The following is a 27102-nucleotide window of genomic DNA, read 5'->3' on the forward strand; positions in this document are numbered from 1 at the left end:
TTTGTGTTATCAAATAAGTTGTTGTTAACTTGTAACTGCCATGCAGAATACGTATTATTTTGAATCCCATATTTTTTTAAATAAGATTTGACCAAGAGCTTATGAATTGTTTGTATGGATTTACCAATAGGGGTCATTATGCTTGTGGGGACATAGATCTCGGGATCATTATGTAATGCAATGTTCCTTAAGAGATATTAAATTTCTTGCAATGAATGTCATTTCTTTCAAAAGATTACTATTAAACAACATTATATTGTTCATTGTCATTATAAGCATTACATTGTTCTCAATATTTTTAAAATTATTAATCTACTTTCTGCAGTATTTGCCATTCCACTTAGAAATATGAATAAAATAGTAGAGTAGTTACTTCCATGAATTATGAACTTTATTTTTGATGAAGTTGCGATTTATTTTTTAATTCTGTTTCATGTAAATATGTTTAATAATTTATACATTAATAATATATATTGAAATACGAAAAATTTTAAATAATTTGGTAATTATTATTTAAAATTAATATATATCTAGTACTAGATGGATGTAAAACAACACCGTTAACCTAGTAAATTAATAAAGGATGTGTGAAAATACGTGGCAAAGGCTAGATGTTTCACTGATCATAAACTAAACTGAACTACTGTTCCATTTTGAAATACAAATATTTCTAAACTTTTTTTTAAATTGTATTAAAAAATAGCTAATAAACTGAATAGAGAGAGAAGGCTCTTTTGCCCTTACAGAGCCTGGTAGGATTCAAGGAAGCAGGAAACGTGAAATATCACCCGTGTTCTTGCCGGGATTTGAACCATGGATCTTCCATACAATAGGTGGGTAGGTGGACATGTTCACATTACAAAAGCATGCGCAGTAAATGGAGCAGGTCCTTAAATTTTTCCTCACTCTTGCAGTGAAGAAAAGTACGAAACTCAGCCACCAGACTCATTTGGTGAACAGTTACTCTTCTACCTTTTTTTTTTTTTTTTTTAAATTTGGGTGCCACACTAGAGAATATTAAGTTTCATTCAAGTAGGAAAAGAGAAAATAATTTGTGTCTTATCTAGAACTTGAACTATGGATCTTCCTCTTACTAGTTCGTCGTGTTAACTGCTTACGTCTAGTTGGAGGGGTACAAAGAATTTTGTTCTTCTTTTCTTATATAACACTATTAGCTGATAACCACACAGACTAACATGGTGATGGAATATATGTTACGCAAAGTATCATTGCTCCTGTCCGAGCGATCCTCATTTCATTAACTAAACGATTATATGCAGATGCAATAGATTGCTCTTTTGGTTGATTTTAAAAACTCATAAAACTGATTTATAAGTTAAATATTTTTTTACCTAGGACCTTTTAGGTATATTCCTTTCGGAGACAGCATCACTGAGTTTCGTTTGTGCTAATATCTGCTAAAAGATTAACATATTTGTTATATTTATTATTTCCCTTGAATCTGAAGAAAACAAAAGTCGTTTGAATAGCAAAGAGCTCCGAAATTAAAATACAAACCCGACATAATGAAATTAATCCTCTCCGGGAGTTTAAGCAATAAATATTAAAATGCAATGCCAGCGAATGGAGGTGAATAAATGTTTATTTAATTTCCCATGAGCATTACTTTCATCTTAATTCTAGAACCAGAGCAAAATATATGCTAGACTATTTATTGTGTTTACTTCTCATTTTAAAAACATTTTATTTTCCAGAATTTTCGACTATAACTGAAATACCTAGAGAATTAATTTCATAAATTTAGATTACTTTTACTCCTTTATCTTTCTTAAAATTTCCATTTGAAACATCTATCTACAGGTTGCGTTAAAGATTATTGACAAGCTTAAGAGACCTCTAAGATGGACGGAATATGCAAACTTTCACAGCAAGATACCTCTAAACATATATCTAGGAATAAAGCCCATACAGCAAAAATGCAATTTAATGTATTCCACAAGCAATATTTGATACATCTTGAGAATTTTAACTGGGTTTGCCATTGAATATAGGAACCCTTATTGTGACAAAATACTACATTTGCTTTAAATTTACTGCTTCTTATAAACGGTTAATATTGAATATGCGTGTCAACAAATCACGTACACCCTCCCCGACAAATAATGAGAAAAAGAATATATAACGGAAATGGATATGCAAATGTCTAAGGAATTGACTAAAGACTAATTTCCTATTCTAGCCTTTTGCAATTGCAAAACGTTAAATATGCTATTGATTTGAAGTCAAAATAGATATTCAAATATAGAACCATATAACACATGATAAATGTACATCAAAAGTAGGTAACTATAAAACTCGAATGCACGATAATTGACAGACTACGATTACTTAAACTGAAACGGACTAACAATGTTGATAAATTTTTCGCTATTAAACTTTAGCCATTTATTCAAGTTAACCTATCTCAGAACAACTGGCCAGTAGTCCAAAAATGGTTTCAGTGTTGTGTCATGGAATGCAAATTCTATGATACTTGCGCATTGGACAGCCAGAGAGAAGATAACATGACAGACCCTTGTTGAAATTCCATGAACTGCAACCATCATGTTCATGTTGCTTTCCACTGCCCATAGCCTATTGAGTCACAAGATCTACAGGAAAACAGCTTCAGAATATATATGTATTTCATGAAATAAACCCACCACGTAGCAATTTAAATAAGTAGTGAATTATTTAGCAATTTAAAATTTTACTTGTCATGATTAACATGAAACATGAATTAAATAGTCTTATGTTCTTCAATGAGTAGCCAAGATATGTACTGAAAATAATGTCTTACTATCGCCTACATAATGATCAAGGCCCATGCCAACGATAGACGCAATCCTGCACGCTTAGTCGCAGTAAATGTTATGGCTGATAAATTATGACTATGTAAAGTATTATAATTGTAGACTCGTTCTGTACTGGTATCATTCAAGTCAGATAAGTGACAAAAACTATAACGGCCGTACCACTTCCTCGTTGTTTGTTCACTATGGCTACAGCATTCTACGATCAGTTTTGTTATGTTTTAACACAGAATCCAAATGGTGCTTTTCACAACAAAGACGTTTAGAATTTTCGGAGCCACCATTCGAATAATACTTCGGTTAATGTAGGTACGCTAAATTTAGAATCATGAAGCAGAATGTTTCGAACATGATAATTCGTACATGAAATTTAAGCAAAACTGTGCACAAATTTGATCAGACAGGAAACGAAATATATGTGAGAACATTCCAGATAATTTTACCAATGCTCTACATGTTGCATTGACATCCAATTATAATACTTTACATTATAATACTTAACATAAAAATGTGTTTTAATTAGTACTCACCAATGACTTTCAGGTCGTACAGATAGCTAAGAGTCCTGTACCTCTTGTATTCCACCCGACATCTATAAAGACCTTCGTCTTCAGCTTTCACTGGATTTATGGATAGTCCAGGCACCTTAACGTGCAAGTCAAAATGCACCCTCCGACCAAGTTTTGCGCTAGGAAAGTGCTTTGCCTTCTCCAGCGGACCTTTCCTTGAATCCAGCGTGTAAATGGGCACTTTTACATCTCCCTTGTACCATAAAATCAAAGTAACTATATCTTCTGGTGATGGAGAAGATATGTTGCAGGGCATGAAACCTCGGCCGCCCACTACAGCTTGTAGTTGAAGTGGTGCATTTGCTGAAAGACAGAGGGTACGATTTAGCTACTTTTTTAATGTATCAATAAGCATATTAAACAACAGTTGCAAACATGTTAGTAAATACCAAAACTCTCTTAAAAGTAGTTTTTTTAATATTCATAAACTAAACCTAAATACTTAACAGAGAGATAACAGAGATAAAAAGATGACCGCATTCCTCCTGAGTCTATAAAACTGACCTCAACTCGTGCCCTAATATAGGGGGAACTATAAAATAGACAGCTTGAAGCTATGTAGGTACCTTGCAAGGATTACAAATAAACACGCTCCGTCTAAGGAAAACTCCTTGTACGTAAATAATAACAAGAATGTTAATGCTCTGGCTAAGCTTATTAATTTTCAAATAGATTATCTTTTGCGCTAGAAAAGAGTTGACATCAGAGCACTTGGTCAACTCCCTTTTTGCCTTACGTGAATTAGATACTGCATTGAGAAATCTGAAAATTAGAAAATCTCCAGGAGTAGACTATATTCATGCTGAATTTCATAAGAATTTAGGTGACAATGTAAAGCAAATATTTTAGATATTTTAAATTATATATCGAAGATCGGTATGCTTCCCGTACAATGGAAGAAATAGCTGACTATCCCGATTCTCAAAAACCATAGAGATGCAAAATATGTGTCAAATCATAGACCTATATCGTTCACATGGGAAAGGCCATGCGAAAGATGATTCACGCAAGGCTGAACTGGTATCTGAAGCATTTTGGTTTACTAAGATGAGAAAAGACTGGATCGATCGACAGATTTATATGTTGCCCACTTTGCTCAAGTCGTAAAGGACGCTGTTGATACCAGGGATATCTTGTCGGCTGTTTCTGCGATTTTAAATCAGAGTACGATAGTACGGAGAAGTTATTTCTAAAGTTTATTGACATTGGTGTTGGAAACAATATGTTAAATTGGATTCGCTCTTTTACTGGCCAACGTTTTCATAGAGTCCGTATTGGAAATAAAAGTATCTGGGATTTATGTCCCACAGACTGGTCGCCCTCAGAGATCTGCATTAAGCTGCATCCTTTTTAGCATATATATATGAATAACTTAATTGATGCTCTGAAATCGGTAGAGAAAATTAGTTGCCTTTTATTTGCAGATAATTCGGGTTTTTGGACTTAGTCACAGAAGATGGATGTAAAGAGTGTAACGGAGCAGAACCTTGATGCTGCTCTTAGACTATTAGAAAATTAGTGTAATAATAATAACATGGTTGTCAATCGTGATAAGAACTGCTCTTCTGACTTTCTGTCTTGCACATACAAAATTAGAACCTTATATTTACTTTCTAAATCATGATTTAAAGATGTCTAAAAAATTCGCCTTTTTGAGGTTGCACTTGACAAAAGGATGAACTGGAAGTGTCACAATGCATATATATTTCATCGATTTACAAAAAATCGGTCTCTTCTTTAACGCCTCGCTGGTTGCCTCTGGGGATGCGTCGCTCAACTCTAAACAGTACTTATGAAGCGTTTATCCTGTCGATCCTTACACAGTGCTCTGAAACACTCATTACTTTTAAGTGAATTGTGAATTATTCCCATTTTACATTGCTATCGGACATTTTAAAACTGAAACTGTAGAACAACTTCTGTTTAGAGAGTTGACACTGTCTGACTCGAAGGAAGATATTCAGGCTATTGCTTCTGAAGCCGTAGTTACATTTTTAGATGTATTACAATGTTAGAATTTACTTGCAGGATCTTGAGAGGAAAGAAATCCACGTTACCCTTCAGTGGATCCCAGCGCACTGCGGTGTGGATGGTAATGAACAAGCCAATCTATTAGCTAAAAAGGGATCCATGATTTCACTGATAAAAAATGAAAATTAATTTTTAGCAGTGAAACGTGTTATTAAACAGACTTCAACTGCAATTGGTGCAAAATCTGAAACTCAGCGATTTATGCGATACTGAAGCATGGGTCAAAAACGTTTACTTCCGCATTCCTTTCTTTATATAATTTATGTATTTTATTATGTTGTCTTGTTCATGTCAAGTACCTTGCCAATGAAAATAGAAAAGATTTGAAAAATACTTTTTTAATATTGGCAGTTAAAGAAAATTAACTCTAATTATTTTAAAATATGGATTTCTGCTATACTAATATAATTTGTATAGAGAATATTTTATATGCTTTGTTTAAATCAGTAATATTGTCTAAAACAGATTTTTATTTAAAAATATTTAAAGCTGATATTTGAGATTTGATTTAAGCTTGAGTTCTTTAAATAGTAAGCGACTAAAACTGGTACATACCACTGGGTAATGTTTATATTAATTTACAGCTATAGCTCAAGGTGTTATTTTACTAAAATTTTTAATTATATTTAGAGGATTTTCTTTGTTAATGAAATTTAATTGGACTACTGTTTATATCGAAGACGAAAATTCGTCCAAGCAGAGGAAGTTTAAACAGGTATAATTAGATAGTTATGTAGGTTTAAATTTTTCATTTCATTATTTATGGCAGCATATATCAAAATAACAGTTCTTTAATAAAACAACTGTAAAGAACTAAAATTCTTCAGCATAAGAAAAATGAAAAATAAAAGTCCGTTTTCAGTTTATTCCAGCACTTAAAATTTCTGTCCCTTTAACTAGTTCGCTTAAATGAATAATTAAATTGATGATTGTTTCCTTTTAAGTGACAGTAATGATATAATAAATAAAAAAGATTTCTATTATACTAGTATTAGTAATCTATAAGTATCGTTTGATTTACTAAGAAAGTATGGAAAACTGCGTCATTATATAAAGTATGTAGAAAATATTAAATTAAACTTCAGCGTTGGATACTCAGTCATCGAATCAAGATATCTTTAAAATTGATGAGTGGGCGAAGCGCAGGAATATAATGATGAATGGAGTATTGGCAGCTAGAAGGTTCATTGATAAAAATAATTGGAGTTTAGGCTAGAATTTGAATTAATTTGTCACTGAGATTTCCGTGCTGCATTTAAAGGAATTCGATAAGGTGTTATCGTAAATAAGGGTTCCTTGCAAATATGAACTTACCGATAAAGTAATTTTCAATGCAATTATTTCGTTTCAAATATGTGTTGCTTCAAGCAAAATTATGTTCAATAACTCAAAATAAATAGCTGTTAAAAATTATGCATAGCTCAACAATCTGTCAAACAAGGTTCACGTCACTGAGTGTTTTGAAAAAAAAAAAAAAAAAAAAAAAAAAAAAACAGTATTACATAAAAGTTGATAATTCTTCTTATCTATAAAATGATAATCAGTCATTTTAATGATAATTAAATTAATAATTTGTATTTATAAGTGTACGTTATAAAAAGAATAAGAAATCAAATCAAATAAATTATAATTATGAACTAAACAATCTGTGAAATAATGTATACGTAACTAATTATGTTTAAATATTTATATGTGTTAATAGGCAAATAAAAACAAAAATTGCTAGTTTGCATTTTAATTGGGCAGGATTTTGTACTAAACTAATATTGAAATCATAGGAAAGTTTTAGACACTTCGAAGAGTCCAAATATTCTTTTAAAGTCATAACTTTTCTAAATATAAATAATAAAAAATAATTTACATCGTTGAGAATAAGGACTCAACCAGATGCTTCAAAAATACACCCACTACCATAAAAATTTACTCTCTAAGAAACGTTTTTCAAAATCGCACGAAGATTTAAATATGTGAGTGTAACATTGATATGTGATTAGGAATCATAGCGAAAATATAATTTTTTGTAGTATAACCTACAAATGAATGCAAATTTTAGGACCCTTGTGGGTTACGTCTGTCGTGAATACGGGATGCTGCCCAGGGTGGCAGTAAGGGATACATATCCCTCATAAACATGAAGTCCTGAGTCAACTCATTCCACAACTGCTTTAAGCACATTTCTAGTGCGACCCCAAACATACTAGATTGGTGACAATTCTAGGGACCGGACTAGGAAGAAACAGTAATGCGTCGGAGAAATTCCTGCCTGTGACTCCGCTGGCTGTATGTTGTCGAACATTAGCCTGCTAAAATCGGCTCCTCGGAACTCTGTTATGAATGGGAACACATACGGTTGAAGGATGCTACAAACGTAACGCTAGGTTATCATGCTTCCTTGGATAAATATGAGAGGTAATTAGGTGTCATATGCGATTGTAACCTGTACTGTCATACCAACTGTAGGAGAGACGTACCACTGTCAAAAGAGAGAAGGATTGAGGTCCATGTACGTGTGCGACAACAGGACTTTCGCACAGGTACATGGTTATCGTCATTGCCCTAAAAGATCTCTCTATTCGTAGGTGAAGATAACGCCGTTCCATACAACTGCACTCAAATTTCGTCGACGGCAAACCCACTCCAAACGAAATTTGTGAGGGCCATTGGCAGAATATGTGGCTGTGATATGTGCTGTAATTACTTATGTTGAAATAAAATGTATACCAGTCAACGTTACGTTTTACTTCCTTGTACGAAGTAAAAAGGAAGTATTGTAATCGCGAAAAGTTTCAGGCAGCATATTTCAACGAAAATATCCATTTTGACCGCTATCGAATGCAATTTAACAATGTTTTTGTGTGATATCTGTACGTAAAGACAGAATAAAATACTCTTTTCCTTCAAAAAATTATAAAACAGCTTTAAAATTAATACTGAAGAGAATTTTTCGTGGCGTCTGCACGAACGTATGTACGTACGAACGTATCTCGCATAACTCAAAAACGAGTAGCCTCAGAAAGTTGAAATTTTGTATATAGGACTACTATAACATGTAGATGTGCACCTCGTATTTTGGTTGCAATCGGCCGCACCAAACGTATATAAACACATTTATATATATATCCACTTTGTTACCCGGCTCAGTGATCTCAGTTTCTTTACTCTTATATGTTTGTAAATTGTACATTTTTTGCTTTAAAAATGATTGTGTTATGTTATTTTTATCTTCCGGTTAAGGTTTTTATGCCTTTAGTAAATCTGTATGCAATATTTTAGAATTATCAACAATTTTAAAGTAGTCTAAGTGCCGCTAAGCCTTTTTTTATGGCGGCCATTGATGTTTACATTTGAAACAGGAGACTAGTGGATTTGTTGCCAATCTAGAGAAACTTAGCTTCGCAACAACAAAGATAACGCATTCATTTATTATTGCCAATTAAATCATGCTTAATTCTTTCTGGAATTGTTTCGAGGAAATAAGTATTTAAGTTTTACTTCGTAATTTTTAATATAGATATTTTGAGTTTTTATGTATTTTTGCCTTCTCGCGAAGTGAGAACTGAATTAATTAAATGAGAAATAGTCAATCGTCTGTGAAAAACTGTTCCTTTTTTGTTTTGTTTGCTTAATTTCTTTTATACATCGTTCTAGCTTTATTATAGTATTTGAATAGAACATGTGGCGACGATTAGATAATTCTATTCTTTAAATGATATAAATTTTGTGCATTATGATATATAATATGAACGAAATATATAAGTTAACTGTTATATAATTATTGGATTATATAACAGTTAACTTAGTTTCCGTTATATAATTATAAGTTAACTGTTATATAATTATTAATACTGTTAAGTGAATCTAGCGCCAGAGTGTCGCTATGGGAAATAAATACTAGAGTGAATTTTAAAGAATGTATTTATTCTATTGTAGTTTATGCGCTGTCTGCGAAGTAGATTTAATTCAATCCAATAAGTTTAAATGAAATGCAAGAAAAAAACGTGTATAATTTAATATTCCGTAGAAGGAAGTCATGTTGTGTACACATCAGATGTTTTATTTTGCGATAATATAAACATATGTGTACTTTAAGCGGCCAGGAATGCATTTTACACATCGGAGTATAAGCCATCAGAAATGTCTTCATCCGCTTTAGTTTTCATGAACGAAGTTTTAGTGTAATTACTTGATTAGTTTCCATAAAATGATATTTTTTACTGGCTCGGTGCCGTTCTTCATTGTGTTGGAAAAACTGCATTGGGAAACCTTCGTTTTTTATTATTGTTTCTCTTTTGTTTTGAGTTTGATTGTTACGAACAGAAGCTTATGTATTGTTAACAGCTCGTGTTGGTCATTATCAAGGCTGATCTGAATGGAGTGTCAAGTAGAGTAAAATGCGTTCAATCAAGCTTTTCGCGTTCAATCGAGGATCTAGGGCTGCAGAAGCCACAAGAATAATTCTAGTATGTACGAGAATTCTAAAAAAGTTACGGAATGCAATTACACAACCATTGTGTGCCATTTGCATTAATCGAGTAAGGAGAAGCATGAACGTCTATCTGAACGCTTTGAGGCGGCCATTGATAAAGATATTGATTGCATCATTGAGTAAATGAGTGAGTGACTATTGATTTATGACGCACCATATCGTTGTTTTATTATTTGTTATTTAGTTTTGTAGTGTACTGTAGTGTAAAGTGTATTGTATACTAATATAATCATAGCATGGTAAACAAGTCACAAGAACTGACCGAATAGAATGCGTTTATAAGTTCTATTTTAAACCTCTCATTGTTGCTTTAAAGATTTAGATAATATTCCATTTCTTCTTGTTCGTATAATTAATTTCAACAATTATGTAAATTTGTAATTAGAAGAAACTGCAGAGTAGTTAAAATAAGATTCGAAATCCGTCTAAGCAGTATTGTATGTTTAAATGTGAATGTGACTGCCACTTTGTACCTTGAGAATTTAAAAGTGGCGAATGAAGTTCTGGGAACATACTTAACCTATTTATTCGTGTGTTCTTTCCCTTTTATTTCTGATTTCATCGTAAGAAAATCAAGACGCGAAGTGTATGCGGATAATTTGATTCCTGAAACGGGCACTTAGAGTAGGAACATAACAAATGAAAAATGGATAAACTACCGATAACTAGACATAGTTATATTAACATAGTAGTCTTTAATACAATGTAATATTAACATTACACTAGCTAAGGGGATATCTTCATTTATGTTTTCCTGTATCTTGAATCTCGTCCTCTCTTATTCTTGTTCACAAGTACTCCCTAGGCCTCAAATCAAAAGGGCTGCTGGAACTGTAACGTCAGTTACAGAGTGAATCCGTCGTCATCATCATCATCGCCACCATTGTCATAGTCTTACCTCGTGCAATGATTTTCAGAACCATCAAGAGCATTAGATATTCCTGTTTTGGTGAAACTCCTGACTGCAACTGCTTCAACAATCGGAGCCCAGGCTTTCAAAATTAATGGTTTTAAAATTTTGATAAATTTAAAGTCCACTTTCTGAACGAAGTGGTAAATTACATGTAGATTTACAAATTTTCAGATCTTGGAGTTGAAAGCCAAGGAAAAAATACGCGAATAAATAGGGTACATATGCGCTAGATATAACTCTCCCCAAAATTCTAAAGACTAGCCATGCTATATAGAGGTTAAGACACAGTGAATGTTCACATGCTTTATAAGCTCAGAAAAAAAAAACATTGTTCTTATTGTTTGTTAATACAAACTCTGACACTGAGTATTCAATATTATCTTAAAACACGCATAAATTTAACTTCAGGAGTACTTCACACCTTTAATTAAAAAAAAAAAAACTATCTGCTGCATATAATGTAAGTAAAATATTTTTATGGAGTGATAATACTGATTGATAGCTTTTAACGTTAAGAGACTTGCAAGAACCATGCATTCTTAGCCTTCAAAATCAGGCAAATGCCTACTGTAAAATATTCACGTAATATTTAAAAGTAAAGTAGCAAATATCCATCATATTAAAGCTAGTTTTTTATATTTTAGGCTATCTGCTCTGAAAATTATAATTATCAAAACAAATTTCTCTAAATAAGACATCTAGAATATTGCAGCAGCTTATCAATTTAGTGGGGAAGGGCACTTAAGGAACTCGAGAAACAAAGAGAATCGATTCAGCCTTTGTCAAGTATTAACTCTTACCAAATATATAGGCGCTTGGTCGTGCGAGTAATAAGGTAACTCCTTAATCAACAAGGTAGTCTTCTGGTTTGAGCGAATATATGAGAGGCAAACCAGAGAGAGGATAGGGCAGTGTTTAAATTAAGCTTAACTGTTAGTAAAGCGTAAAAGACATGTGACAATTTTAATTTTGTAAAACGTTCCGAATATCTCGTTTTAAAACATTTAGCTGAAACTGATGCGTATTTGGGTATTTTTTATTATTTCCGAAGAATACCATGCAAAAAACCTGAAATACGCTAGTCATTATTTAACTTATGATTAAAATGTATTAATGCATATAACAAACTATTATCATATCTTTGATTACAGAAAGAAAATCAATAGAAAACCAGCTTCAAAATGTATGTTATGATCTACTAAAACTATCTATTTTACAGCAGAAAATCAACTTATTATGAACCTTCGTAGGAGCTCATGATATTCATGAATAACCATAACATGCTTCGTAAATGTTCAAAATCGAAATAAAATTTTCTGACTGAATTCAAAATACTTATTGAAAATATTACTTTCTTATAAAGAGTGGGTTGCCATAAAAACTACACAATTTTAGATAATTTTCTGCAGAAGATTTTATATTTATCCAATTTAATGACTTGATCTAAACAACTTAAAGCGTGTGCAATATGATCTCCTGAACATAATGCATATTACTGATTTTGGTAGAGTCTTCCCGAGTATTTTTTTGTATGTACCAGATATGTCATAAGAAGCAACAGATCAGAAAAATGATGTTTTACAATAAAAATAACTTTTATTTCATTAGCATACACAAGTGGGAAAACTCAAGAGTTCATAACAAGAAGAACCCAACTGGAAGATAAGAGATAAAAACTATCTTCTTACTGCATTGAGGTAGCAATGAAATAAGCATTTTCTTCGAAGTATTTCGAATAGATTTTAAAGATATGAATAACGAGTATCTTCCTTTTTAAGATGAAGCAAAAAATATATTATATTTCTAGCGTGAAAAAGGATAAATGGACTAAAGATCGTAAGTCCCTTGATGATATTAGTAAAACTTTCAGTGAACGTTTTCAGATACGTATCTGTGAGTTGAATATGAGTGAAATATAAGATAACATTTAGTTAACTGAGTGTAGCATAAATGTTGGATGGGAAGTCTTTATATTTTTTAAAGAAAACGCTTAGATTATTTAAAAATGTAGATAAGAAATAAATTTGATGTAAGAGGACATAAGTACCCTTGCTATCATATGTATCAGTTGAAAGATGTATACTGGATGTGTTAAATTATATCTTAATTAAAGAGTGCATAAATCTTCACACGTAGTTATAATAATATTTGAACTATAATATTATTTTTAAGGTTATAAATTACTTTTGCACCTAAATAGAGATCCTCTATTTTTTTAAATTATGATGATTAGGTTTATTTGATTCTAGCAACACACACAAGGGCTATCTGCCTAAGGCTATGGATGCTTTCATCAAGGAATCTGTAAGGAAAATTGGTTCATATTCGCGTTAGACTTTTTTTTAATGAGAACTAATTCAGTGCATTTCTATGTTTATTACTAAATTCCTGTATAGTTTCTCTAACTTTTAATAATTCTGCTAACGGATTACAATCCTACTAACTTATTATAACGCAGCGTGTTTTAAATGTCAAGTACGGAATTAAGAAAAGACAACTTGCAGAATTTTCAAAATGTATATTAAAGGCAAATAATTTCTGTCTTTGGATTTCACACTTTATTATTACAACAAATGTATCAGTTTAAAGTTCAGTTGCAATTTATGCTCTTACATTTAAAAACCGTTCCTTTGATGTAAGATGGAAATTAGTTTTCCCAAGTAGAACGAATTTTTTACTAATTGATTATTGCTTTTCAACATTTGATGGCGATGCCATGTTTCTCATACTCTTTGTTGGTGATTGCAATATTTTACTCCCGACGTCAACCATTTTGCCGTAACTCGAAAAGGACTGTTCCTACGGTGATTTAAAGTTATATTATGTATTCAACATTTCTAATTACTAATGTTTTATACATTACCCAATTGTGATGTAACATGCACTATAAATTATTATAATTATGGTTATAATATATGCCTCTGAACTGCATTTGGTGGATAGTGCCCATCAATAGAGCATATTAATGATGATGTTACTCTATTGATGGTCTTCTGTCTTCTGTTCCTATAGTGAGAGCTTCGAGTATTTCAAGCAAAAACGTTAACAAGGAAAAAATAATAGTGTTGTTAAGCTCAATAATATTTGAGATCTCTTTAAGTACTTCAACAAATTTTCCGTAAGGATGCCCGTTGTGTAACATTTTAAAATCTGTAGATTTTAAGGATTATCTCACATTATATAGCCTATGAGTGAAGATCTTATGAACATTACCTTAACATACATGTCGAAAGACAAACGCCGTGTGATATAAAAGTTGATGCCTTATGCTAATACCTGTCAAATAAACGCTAAAGTCGCGATTAGAAGCTGAACATTTCTGAAAAAAAAATAAACATTTCAGACAATATTTCTACTTTTTCTACATACACTCAATCAATTAATCACAAACGATAGTTACAAATTTCCCAGCTGCGAGTAAAACTCATTAACTATTAAGTTGTTATGTTTCTCAAATGATGAAAAAGAGCATTGTGAACTGATTAACTGGAATACCATGCAGGCTGAAACCTTTGTCAGATGTAGAAAAACACAGGCATGTTCCTTTAACTACTAGAAAAAATTGCTGGAAATATTAATGGTTCTAAATATTTATACGTGTCATATCCTATTTGAGTCATTGAAACTAATGTTACTTGTACGACAAGCATGAGGAAAAAAAAGAGTAAAAAGTACTCCTTTTTTTTTCTTAAAAGAAATGACTATCTTTAATTTCAATGGTAATTGAGAACTGGAATGCGTTCTTTTTTTTTTTTTTTTTTTTTTTTTTTTTTTCAATTTTATATGTAACGAGTTAATACACTTAACAAGCATCGAATTACACTTATTTAAGTGGGAACATTCATTAAGTATTTATTAGCATATATGATGTGGGTTTATTATATATAGCTGTTGAGCTTGTACAAGAACCTGTTATTTTATTTTGGTACAAGGTACGAAAAGAATCTGAATAAATTTGTACCCCTAGAATTGGAAATGTCGGCACGAGATTGTATAGGCTTGGCAAAGCAAATACATCACATTATACATTTATCAAGTTCCGAGACTTTAGCTTTCTGGAATGTGAAGATAAAGATTCGTATAAAATAGTACCTTCTACTAAGCCTGTGATATAAATGATTGGTATAATAATCAGGAAGTGAAGTCTTAGTAGCTTTTGCGTTAAATCGGGCGAAAATCCATCTCAAATTTTTAAAAAGGGCCTGCTGTGTACGGTAAACACTGCTTATCAGAGGAAAAGATTTACAAATGGGACTGTTGTTTAAAATGTGGTGAAGAATATTTTGAAATTCATTCTTTGATACACAGAATTCATGCTACCGAACCAAACTGCTAATGCAACCTGTTCTTGTGAAGTTTTAGAGGTTTAGAAGTTAATATGTTGATTTAACAAGGCCTTCTTTTCGCGACTAGAGTTTGATTCTTCTAATACGATAATGCATCCGTTTATTCAGACTTATTGGCAACTGAATATTTGCCCCCCCCCTAAACGCTTTATGTTACCGTCCTACAGCTCCATACGTTTTCTTTCTCTTCATAAAATTAATAAATGTAGTAAAAGGATATACTAGATTTAACTTTCGCATCACTAACACATACGCTTCCCACTGAGCTATATTAGCTGGCGTACCACAGAGCACATTACGTGGGCCCACACTTTTCAATTTGATTGTGAGAGGCATCCCATAAACGCTCAACACCACCTTAGCATTATATGAAGATGACACTGTGAACCCATCACAAAATGCGAACAACAGTCTTCGCGCAGAAATGCAAGATTTTGAACCACAGTCACTCACTTGAGACTTGGCTCTTTCGGTAGAAAATTGAGATAAACGTCGACAGGTTTACTTATTGACGACTATTTACAAGAATAAAAGACAATTACTGTTAACCTTCGTCTCACCGAACCATATTGCCTTGGGCTAAGCGAGTCCCCTATCTCGGAGTGATCCTCCAACAAATCTTTCATGGAATTCACACATACATTCTATTATCTAGAAGTTCCGGGTGCGTAAAATTAGACTTTTCTCCTTAATGCCCGGGGAAGCGTTTTCTCTGCTGATAATAATTTATTATAAAATCAGTTTTGTGTCCTATTCTTTGTTATGCCACACATGTATGGGCACAATCATGCCCTACCAACAGAAAGCAGCTACAGAGAGCTCAAAACTGTATCCTGAGAGAAACCTCCGTGTTATGTTCGGAACAACAAAATTCATAATCAGCGGGGCGTTCCTGAGCTGCTTGCTAGCTATCATTAGCTAGCCGACAACTTCCATAAAATTCTCAGAGAGAAAAGGCCATTCCATTATCCCAATTTATAATTATTACTGCTCATTAGATATTGGCAAATAGTAAATGGCCATATTAAACAATAATATGTAAATCCTTCGTAATTGACTTTGTGCTTATTAGTTTCCATTTGGTATAATAGTGTATCCTAGTATATCCTTCTGTATCAACGTTGCCTGTAATTATTCAACTTATTCTATGCGCTTGTATGCCATATTTTAAGAGCATTTGATATTCGATCGTGTCTGAACTCATCTACGCCCGCTGGGAGCTCGTTCCCCTTTTATACATCCTATGGTCATTTCATATTTTTAATTTTTGTCACTTATTTATAAGTCTTCTTATAGTATAAATTTATTTCGAATCACTTAACAATTCAGAATTCAAATCAGTTTCGACGGATGACCAGAATTACTCTGGTTTTTTACATCGTTCTCCTTGAGATAATCTATTGTAGTTTCGATTATTGTGATGACATTAAAAGAAATAGGATGACGGCTTTGAATCGAATAACTTTAACATACTTTCGATTTGTTTTGCATTGGGAAGCTGGTGTCAATGCATTGAACTGCAGGTGGAGTATAGTGAAGAAGATTACGATTATTATGTAATTGTACATCGGAAAACCAAATAATCTTCGCGTTTAACGTTATATCTAATACATTTTATTAGTTGCGTAAAATGTGCTTTTCTTGATGCTTTGCGTCGAATCTTGCGTCAGCTGTCATTTAACAGATTTACCACGAAATTAATTACTCTAATTTTAGTTAATAACTTAGCACAGTATGAAATGTCTCATGTGTCTTATTAGTGAATCCCATGAAAATTACTTGCGCTCAAAAGAAAGTGAATTGTCTGATTAAGGCGTTAATCTTCCGGGGCCATTCACAGATTAATTGGTCGCTGTGGCAACCGTGATAGAATGTCAAAAATAAGAAATTCTGCAGGAAGCTTAAATATTTGATCAAAGAAAATTACTTCCTTCAGCTTTGAATATTTTGAAATTTATTCGGTTATATCAGATCGGTGTAAAATATAAATTAAAAATATTATATCAAAGGCAATGTAGGGCAAATGCTCTGAAAAATATGTTTATATTACTGATTTAAATTGGAGCCATTTTAGCTAATGATAGAACAATTCTACAGTAAGACGGAAAATATGTTTTGATTTAAATTAAAGCAAAACTGAATTTTTGAATGATATTCGTTTTATAGAAAATCGCTAGCAATTTCGAAAGGCAATTGATCTCCCTTTTCCTCAAAAACAAATATATATTTGCTCTATAGGGCAAAAATACGTCATTTAAACAGCCGGAAAAAATTATGTAATAGTGAAGGAAATCTACAAACAAGCGCCATCTATTGGAGAAAATAAAAATTAAAGGCGAGATCTTTTAGAATTCTTGTGAAAACATGTATTGATTTAAAGATTTTAATTAAAATTTTCAAAGCTTAAAATTACAAGAAGAATATAACTGATCAATTTTAAAATAGTCGCATCAAAATTAAAAATAATAAAGTGTTTACGATATTAAAAATATTTATAGAATTAAATGGAAGAGAATAAGATCAACGTAAAGTAAAAAGATGGGCAAAAATCAAACTTTGTTTAGCGTAGAATTTAAATGAACACTGTGTATTTCCAGTTCAACCAGATGCAGGTCCCTCTTCTTTACTAGCAAAAATTTTGCAAAATGGGAGGCTTTATGATGGTATTCATAATGAAAACAGTTAGCTGAGCAAAGAGAACACAAACGCACTGTTATCTGTCGAGAGAAATAGTAATGAAACTTTAATTCCGTTTTGGCATTTTGCGTTGATTCACTGCAAACGGCGAATCACTTTTAAAATTACTGCCACCAAATATTAGAGCTCTGTATTATATTTAAAGAAATTAAATAATGAAGAATATGCGCAAATGTATGTATGTTCCTTGCATTGTGATAAATCAATGGTAACTGGAACCATCAAATTTAGAATAACGTAAGTCTCCACCCGAATTTGGGCATCCGGAAGCCAAAATTTAGACTTTGGAATTTGTTTTATTATCTATTTTATATTTTGTAAAGCATTTATGAGATTGATTAAGAAACTCAACAATTTCAAAGCAAGCACTGCCAACACTGTACGGAAACAAAAAATATCTCCAGCGTGCGAGACTGTGTATCGGAAATTCTAAAGATATGCTCATTTTAAAATTATTTTGCGTTATTGCTGTTGAATTGAATTTTATAATTTAAGTACGAAAAATATGATATTTAATAACTAAAGTTAACACACAAAACTTTAAAAAAACGCCCCTGTAGGGGCGCATTGTAAAATCTGATTGACTTTTTAAAATGTAACTTATTTTAATTTTTATTTTTGAATGAGAAGATCGTCAATGAAATCTGATTCTCTAGCTAACGAAGTTTATGAATAAATTTCGCAGAAACAAAAATCAAAATTAAATTAAAAAAAATAATTACTTTAAAAGTTAGGTATTTATTGAATTAAATTGGTTAGACAAATCATCCAGTTCTACACAGATAATAATTTCTTATTTTATTGCTTTATTATTTTTGTCTGGGATTAGTGGTAGCAAAATAGTTTAACTTAAAGAAATTAATTATTACATCTTTTTCATGTAACACTGAAAACTCACTATTGAAGTTTTGGCCCGAAAATAATACCTCCCTTTCTTATGTATATATGTTAAGGAAGATAAAAATAAAAGATCGCTGAATAGAAAATTTTAATTTATGTCTACAAAGAAAGGTAAAAAATTGAGCATAATCATAAATGATCATCTTGTAAAACTACTAGGTAAACATTATTTTACAAGTAGACGGTAATGATTTTATTTATATATCTTACCGGAGATTAAATAAATCACATGTCTACGGATAAATATAACATTAGAAATGAGGTCTTATTTGCTAAATTGTCTAGCATATTTATTTAATATAAAATCTTAGTTTCTTCAGAAAACAAAAATCACATTTTAATAATTTCAGATGTTTTACTTTTTTCAAAACACAACTTACGCAGAAAAACTATTGAACGAGCTCCTAACCTCACCTCCTCTAAAAGAAAAAAAAAAAAAAATACGAAACCACAGAATTTATCTTTTGAAAATAAGAACACAAAATAGAATATTTTACCATTAAAGCAGTCCGAATAAAAAATCAGTTTGTATTTAAATAAAGAATCTCAAAATAATCTCTAGAAACCTTTTATTTTCATTTTTCTTATTTCAGATGCTGCAACCATTAAATATATTTTCATTTTTTAAACATTAAAATAATTCGACGAGTTATAAAATTGAAGAAGTACCCCTTAAGGATATAATGTAATAACTTTAATGGATATGGAATGGAAAAGATTCAAACATTAAGACTACTGTTTTATCATTTTTTTAATGGAAAAATGGAGCAAAAGCTTTGCCGGCTTTCTTATTAAGAGAATATCTGAAACCCAGGTTTTGTTTCATGCATTATTTTTCTTTAATTTTGTTACATTACGAAAATATTTAATACAAAGTAAATAGAGATAAGCACTGTAGCTGAATTTACATCTGGGAATTGGTTTTATTCGTTAATTGTATTTTACTACAGTTCCGAACTTAATTAAAATTCTATAATGGTATTTCAAGCGATTTGCTGAACAACTTATTAAAATACCAAAAGAACTTGCGCTATATTTAATTTAGATTCCCAAAAGTAAAAATTTACATTTGTGGGAACAGGTCCAACACTGTCCTAGGAAATATCTTTGAACAGCCTTTTGCTGTTCTCTAGAAAACTAACTGATTAGGTTTGGTTTAGGTTAACAGATTAAGACAAGGTTAGCTTGAGGACTTTTTACCTGTGGATAGGGATGCTACTGTGGAAGACTTTCAATGGAAATTTCATTTGTTTTTACTAAGTGTATATGAGCCTGTTCGCCTTAGAAGGTCATCCATGAAGGCATACCTTCCCTTAGGCAGATAATCCTCATGTGTTTTGCCATACTTACGTATACCAAATGTCTTGTTCTCTTGCTATATACAGGAGAAAAACACGAAAACTCCCATGCAACAATCTTATTCGCCGAGATTTGAGATTTTGCTTTATTTGATTATGGCAAAACACTCGAAGGCTATCTGCCTAAGGGGAGAAATGCTTTCATGGAAGACGTTCGAAGGGAAAACTGATTTTTATCCATGTTACACATGGACAAAACTATGAAAACACTCATGTAACCAACCCTTTCGTTTGGACTCGAAACCAGGTCGGACTACCAGTATTCAGCTGTTTTGCTGATCAGTTGATGGTAGAGTTGTCGGAATTTGAATCCTCTACAAGATTAGGCAGCTGAGAAACTGAGTTCATTCAGGTTCGGTTCACTTATTGTACGTAGGAGCAAGCTTACTGTACACTGTTGGCCACCGTAAATGCAACACCCTGAAGGAAGCATGCAAATAACATGAAATTTACAACATGCATTAGCGGAAGTGAGATATGCACCGCATTGTCCAAGGGTTCTTCATCAATCGCCAGATTGAATTGCTTCCCTGGCCGGCTGACTTTTCGGATCTTTTGCCGATAGAAAACATGTGGTCCATTGTTCCTGAACGATTGACCCAGATTACATCCCAAGCTGCCACACCAGATCAACTTTGGCAACGTGTGGAAGCTGCTGGGTCTTCTGTACGCCAAGAATACATCCAAAGTCTCTTTGAATCAATGCCGAGGCGTGTGGCAGCGGTGATCTCCAACAATGGGGCGGCTACTCTGGCTACTGATTCTGGAAGGAACCACACTTCACAGAAGTCTATAAATTTAATCATTTGATACTTGGTCAACATGTTATCTACTAAATAAATTTTGTTGTGATATCTCATGTCTTTCTCGGTGTTGCAATTTGGGAGGCCAGCAGTGTATGTAGATTATATGCTTTTTCTCATGCATAACAAATACGTGCTTCGTGTATAATTTAAACGCTGAACTAAATTTTTATTTTAGAAACTGTTAACTTACTCAGAATATTTAGGATTAAATTGAATACCACAAAGTATGGAGAAACAAGAAAATAGTTTCATATCATTACCGTATTTACTCGCGTATTTCCGTCCCCCCTTTTTTACGAATTTTATCGCATGAAAATCGAGAAGGAAAATTATGCGAACAATTTATTTCTGAAGAGCACAGTTGCAGTTTGAATAAAATAAGATGTATGCATGATCACTAAATGAACGAACTCATTTTAAAATTTAAGAAAGTTCTCTTTTTCTGAACGTCTTTTAGAAGGAGAAGATAATGTGAATAATTCTAATTTTTTCAGAAGTTTATGCTAAAATGCTAGGGAAAAAAGCAAGTAAATATGATATTGCACAAGCTTTTCGATTTAAATATTGAGCTGAAGCCTATCATTCCGTTAAATAATATTTTTAAATACGTTAATTGTCCTTTTATTAATATCAGTTAATATATTTTTTTTCACCAGTTAGAAATGTCTGATTTTTAATTGAAATTAGCCTAGAAATGTAATATTTATATTAATTCATAATTATTTCTTGGTATTTACGCAAATTAATTTACCTACATTTATTTTATAGTTATTATATTAAAGATGTCACATTGTACAAAATATGTAAAATAATAACACGTTACTGGTATAAAACCCTATTAGTAATATCCTGTATTTCTCTATTTTATCCTATTTACATTATTCTATTTTATATTATAATTGGTAATATCCTATTTACACACTGGAGCAAGAAATTATGAATTAATGCAGTAAAACGTGAATTGCATGAAGTAATTGTGACGGTAATCATCTCGAATGACTGAACAATAGCTTGATAGAGACAACATCATGTCATCGTGTCATTTTTTTCTTTCGACAAGGTTTTCTGTATCTGCTTACTTGAAATACTAAATATAAGTGCACAAGTACAATTATTAATGCGTGAATACACATTTTTTTACTAGGTAAATTTTGCTTTCTTCAAATGCTAATCCATATAAGATTTTTATTTCGTGACAAAAAATATTTATGAAATAAACCTGGAATACACGAACTCCATGGAAATTTACAAAAATTGTGAAGTTTTGTCAAGTTTTTATATACATTCTTATGAGATTTGATCTAGCAGGGGCTATATGCTAATACTTTTCGTGATCGTTTTATAACTTTATCAGCTACTGCTATAGCAAGCAACAAGCCAGTTTTTGATCAATAAAAGATCCATAGGAGAAACATCAAAAATATTTTTTCAAATTTTGAAAAGCTTTGTCCCCATTGCTTCATTGCCAGTTAATGGCACAGAGAATAATCCATTAAACACTGGCACTTCAATTCCCTGCAAGCGGGCTGGCTGCGTAAAAGGTATCGTAGTTATTCGTTTATGAAACGTATATTTGAGCCAGTTTCCCTTAAAATATATTCTATGAAGGCATCTCTCCACTTAGCCATAGAGCCTTAGGATGCATTGCCATAGTAAAGATAAGTTCGGATCTCAGCGCGATCAATTTCTCCTTTTCTTGTTTCATTGTCCTCTGCATCATTGAAATGTTATTGTTCCTTTCGATGATCGCGAATGATCTCTATGTCGCTCAAGACCTGAAAATCTGGATCTCTTTTTCCCACGTTTATTCATTTCTAAAAGTTATCCTTTTAAATCTATCTGCAAATGAACTGCTAGTTAATGTGCCTTTTGATTTTAAAATACATAAACCATATGTTTTGGCTTAGTACACTACAGGAAGATCATTAATGACATATTACTGATAAGAAAGGCAAGAAAGATCACTCACTTATTAAATTTCACAAATATTACATTTCCTCTTCGTATGCTACTATATTTTCCTACCTATTTCATTAATGTGGTAATCAGCTTGGTTAATAGATACCGCGGCTGCTAAAAGGAACGGTTTTCAGAGTTTCAAAGTTTCAACTGTATTAAACATTCTTCAATATATCGATAGTATTTCAAAATGAGAAGAGAAATTGTAGTTAGCTCGCCAATTTCTCTTCTCATTTCTTTAATTTTGCAGCATATATATACAATTTCTCTTCTCATTTCCTTAATTTTAATATACAGTTTCTCTTCTCATTTCCTTAATTTTGCAGCATATTGCGCAAACGTTTTTGACCAAATTGGTCTGTTTAGTATTGCACTTACAACCTAGCTTATTAATGATAGTATTTCAAAGGTATACAATATTATCGAACTAATCTTGAGAATTATTTGTCTGATAAGGTGCTTTTAGGAATAATTAGTTTAGTGTTATTTAAAAGAAGAATACGTAATTATAAAGGTATTAATTAAAATAATAATATGCAGCAGAATTTTCTGAATATATTTGCTTACACTGATATTCTATGTTCCAGCAAAAAAAAAAAAAAAAAAAAAACCGCGGTGAATAGGTGATAAGAATAATAGGTTTCAGAACAGGCTTTGGGGTGAAGAGGAAAAAAACCTAAAATCTTACAGGTGTCAGAGAGTGCTTCAAGGATAAGAAGTAGTAATCCTAAAATGGCTGGAAGGTGTTACGCATAACATGAATATGAAATGAGACATTTATCACCTGAAAAGCGACACAGGCGAAAAGAACTTCTAGCTTCTTAAAATAACTGTCAAATTACGAAACTTTCTTCACAGTTGCATCCTAAACGAACTCATCGACAGAGTAATCGATCAAGAACGGATTCTCACGAAACTGTGCATGGACATTTGCAGAATATTTAACACCTTAATAATGCAGTTCCTCGCACAGTAAAATCATCTTATTTGAGTTAAAGACTGGCAGATATTTTAGTTCAGTATCCCACTGACAGATGACAATAGTGTCTCTGTTGCATTCTTTGGTTTCTTCCGTACATTGTAAACTGAGAAGTGTCAGTATGTACGGAATGTACATTCCGTACATTCCGTACATACTGACACTTCTCAGTTTACACCAGACGATTTTACTAATATAAATTATTCCACATATTATAAATAATATTTCATAGATGAGTCATGTTAAAATTTTGTCATAAATACTAATAGTGAGTTTGAGCGACATTTTTATAATCTATCTGAAATTATGAAACTAATCATTAGATTACTCTTTTATCAGAATTCTCTTAAAGAAACATGGTTTAAATCTTTCAATATGAAAGACTCCATAACTAAGGAAAATTTTATTGCATTTGGTTTGTTTGATTATAGCAAAAAAAGCAAGATATCTCTGCCTAAAGAAAGGGATGCCTTCATGGAGGGCTTTCTGATGGAAACAGGCTTGTATCCATATAGCAAAAACTTTGAAACCGCCAGCCGGTTTGCCTGGATCTAACCCAATTCGAATAACAAGTATTCAACGACTTTTACCATTCGGGCCACTGTGCGCAGGAAGCTTTTGAAACGTTCGAGACAGCAACATTGAAAACAGCTTACAAAAAGCTCTTGCAGTTTCTAAGGAGATATTTGATGATCTACAAAGCATAACCGGCAGCAATGTAATTTTAAACTGTTATTCAACTTTTTATAGCAATTTAAAAGTTGAATCATAAAATAGGTTCTATTTTGAAGCTTATGTATATATAGGTTATTCTTGGGAAATTCTTCACTATCTTTTATAATTTGATTAATGAAATAGTATTGAAACATCAAGAATGCCAATTTATAATTTTATAGAAATGTCACAGCGAGGCAACATTATAATTATTAAAATTTAATTTCTTGCCTGTAATTATTTTCATTATTATGTGCCATGAATTTTCAATGCATTGCAAGATACTGGGGAAAAGCAATTGTAGCATAATTTGATAAAATACATTAATAAATCATGTAAATTTTATAGCATTTTCTAATTACTATTATTAGCAAAATTCCTATGAAGCCTTTTGGTAATTAATGCATGAATCAAACGTGTGGTTTCTACATATCAAAACCAAGGAAACTTTTCATGCTTTTTTTTTTTTTTTTTTTTTTTTTTTTTTTTTTGTCAAAAATGGAACTCATGAATTATATATCTAACCCGAACAAGCCTTTCTCATTACGTGGCCATAGCATTAATCTCTGATGATCCGACGCCTCTTTAAAATTTGAACAATAATAAGATTTTAACCTATTTCACATTAAAGATGGGAGAAATAAGAAATAACTTATCTGACCAATTCATTCAGACAGATTTGAAGCCTGTTCTAAACACGTGTACTTAGCGATCTTTGCATTTTGAAGTTATAACTTAGGTAATGAATGAAATGCGAACTTTGCGTGTTCAGTTGGCTTCTGAAGTACGAGAATATGCAGATAAACAGAGAGTATGTTTGGATAAGGAAGCTTGACAAATATCGATTCTTAACTCTGTTAACATTTCCAAGACTTTTGAAGTTTGCTTTCCAAGTTGTTTGATTGTAAGTCTTGCAGTTTATAACTTTTGAGCTTAGATATTTAAGAAGATATGTTTCAAATGGCAGATGAATAAATATTGATTGGAATTAGCCAATATATTGAATGCGTGAAAAGGTCAAATAGGTCGAATTATAGATCTTACGGGGGGGGAATCTCTGATCCGAACGCAGGTAAACACGGAAAGACCGTTTCGTTTCCATAAATTTGAATTTAATTTTACGGTGCAAACTGATATTTTTACGAAAACTTTAAGCATGATTATTTGTTGTTTCTCCCACTCACAAAAATATCTTTCAGTCGATAGTAAATAAATACTATTTAATGAATCGAAAATTCGAGTCTTTTCAGAAGAGCAATCGAGTATTTCACATCAAGCGATATTTTATCTTGCACAAAAGAAAGATCTTTACAAGTTCTACATTCTTAACTGCAGAATTTTTCAAGATTCATGAGTTTTGATAGTTTTTCTTTCATTTTTCTCGACAGTATATTTTTTATTTAAAAGAGTGGTATATTTATATGGAAATAAAGACTAACAGAAAAAGTTTACATGAAATATAAATACTCAAATTTCATTTGTTGTATGTGATTATAAAATAAAATAATGAGGGTTGTTAAGGAATTCAGATTCAAAATATTCCATTTCGTTAGCTTATTACTATTTTTAAAAAACCTCCCACATTTATTAAAATCAGAAATATTATTAAATATCTTTGATTCCAACCTTGCGAACACAAATGTAAAAATCATATCAAAAATTTGTTTTTCTTATTTGCTACAATTTTTGTAGTCCTGCCGAGTATACAAGATGATCCAGCAGTTGCTCACATCAAAATCCCAGAAACTGAGGAAATTCTAAAGTGGATACTAACTACAAATTGTTTCAAATGCTGACACACATATAGTATCACAAGTAATGTACAACTTAAAATTTTAATTGAATTTCATGCTCTTAGCTTTAAAAATCACTTATTTGTTGCAGGATGGAGGAAACGGTTTTCAAAATAAAGCACATTTTTATGATTGCATTACTTTGGGGAATGTATCTTCATGAGAAAGCTTGCTGAAGCATTTAAAGATATCTTTCACCACGCTCGCAAGAGATCATGAATCCTTGCTACATTTTTAAATTGTTCCACCAGAAGCACTAGAATCATTTAATAGTTAGGAACATCAAATAGTTTCAACGCAGGACGGACTTTGAGTTCATACACTCCGATGATAGCACTAACTCTCTTGCAGTTAAATTTCCCAGATGCTCTTAAGCAAAAGAACCCACCAGCGGCTGAAGGGTAAAAGTCACTGAATACTGATAGTTTGGGACGAGGTTCGAATCTCGCTACGTCCTGACTACATAGGCGCTTTCGTGATTTTCTGTATGTGTAACGTGTGTACGAGTCAGTTTCTCTCTTAGAAAATCCTCCAGGTATTCCTTCTCTTAGGCAGTTAGCCGTCGAGGGCTTTGCGATAAAAAACGTCGAAAAACCTTAAACAATCCAAGGCAATAATCTTCCACTTGTTAACCTGATTTTCGAGAAACTGGAACATTTTTGCCATAAGAAAAGAAATGCTTGTCTTTATCTTCTGAATTCGGACAGAATGGAAGAGTAAGGAATAAAATGCTGCAAC

The 27102-nt window shown here is 32.1% G+C and overlaps 1 protein-coding gene across 1 annotated transcript in view; it reads right to left on the reverse strand.

The window, feature by feature from the left end:
- The window catches only part of LOC118185857 (cell surface glycoprotein MUC18-like), a 1126921-nt gene that overhangs the window by 771839 nt on the left and 327980 nt on the right, over positions 1-27102 (reverse strand). The window contains exon 2 of the mRNA XM_085820901.1: positions 3344-3685. Coding sequence (XP_085677027.1) covers positions 3344-3685 — 342 coding nt within the window. The remainder of the gene's footprint in view (positions 1-3343; positions 3686-27102) is intronic.

This window comes from Stegodyphus dumicola, chromosome 7, assembly GCF_044657685.1.
Source record: "Stegodyphus dumicola isolate Sdum_Otavi_A_Nest chromosome 7, ASM4465768v1".
Taxonomy (NCBI): Eukaryota; Metazoa; Arthropoda; class Arachnida; order Araneae; family Eresidae; genus Stegodyphus; species Stegodyphus dumicola.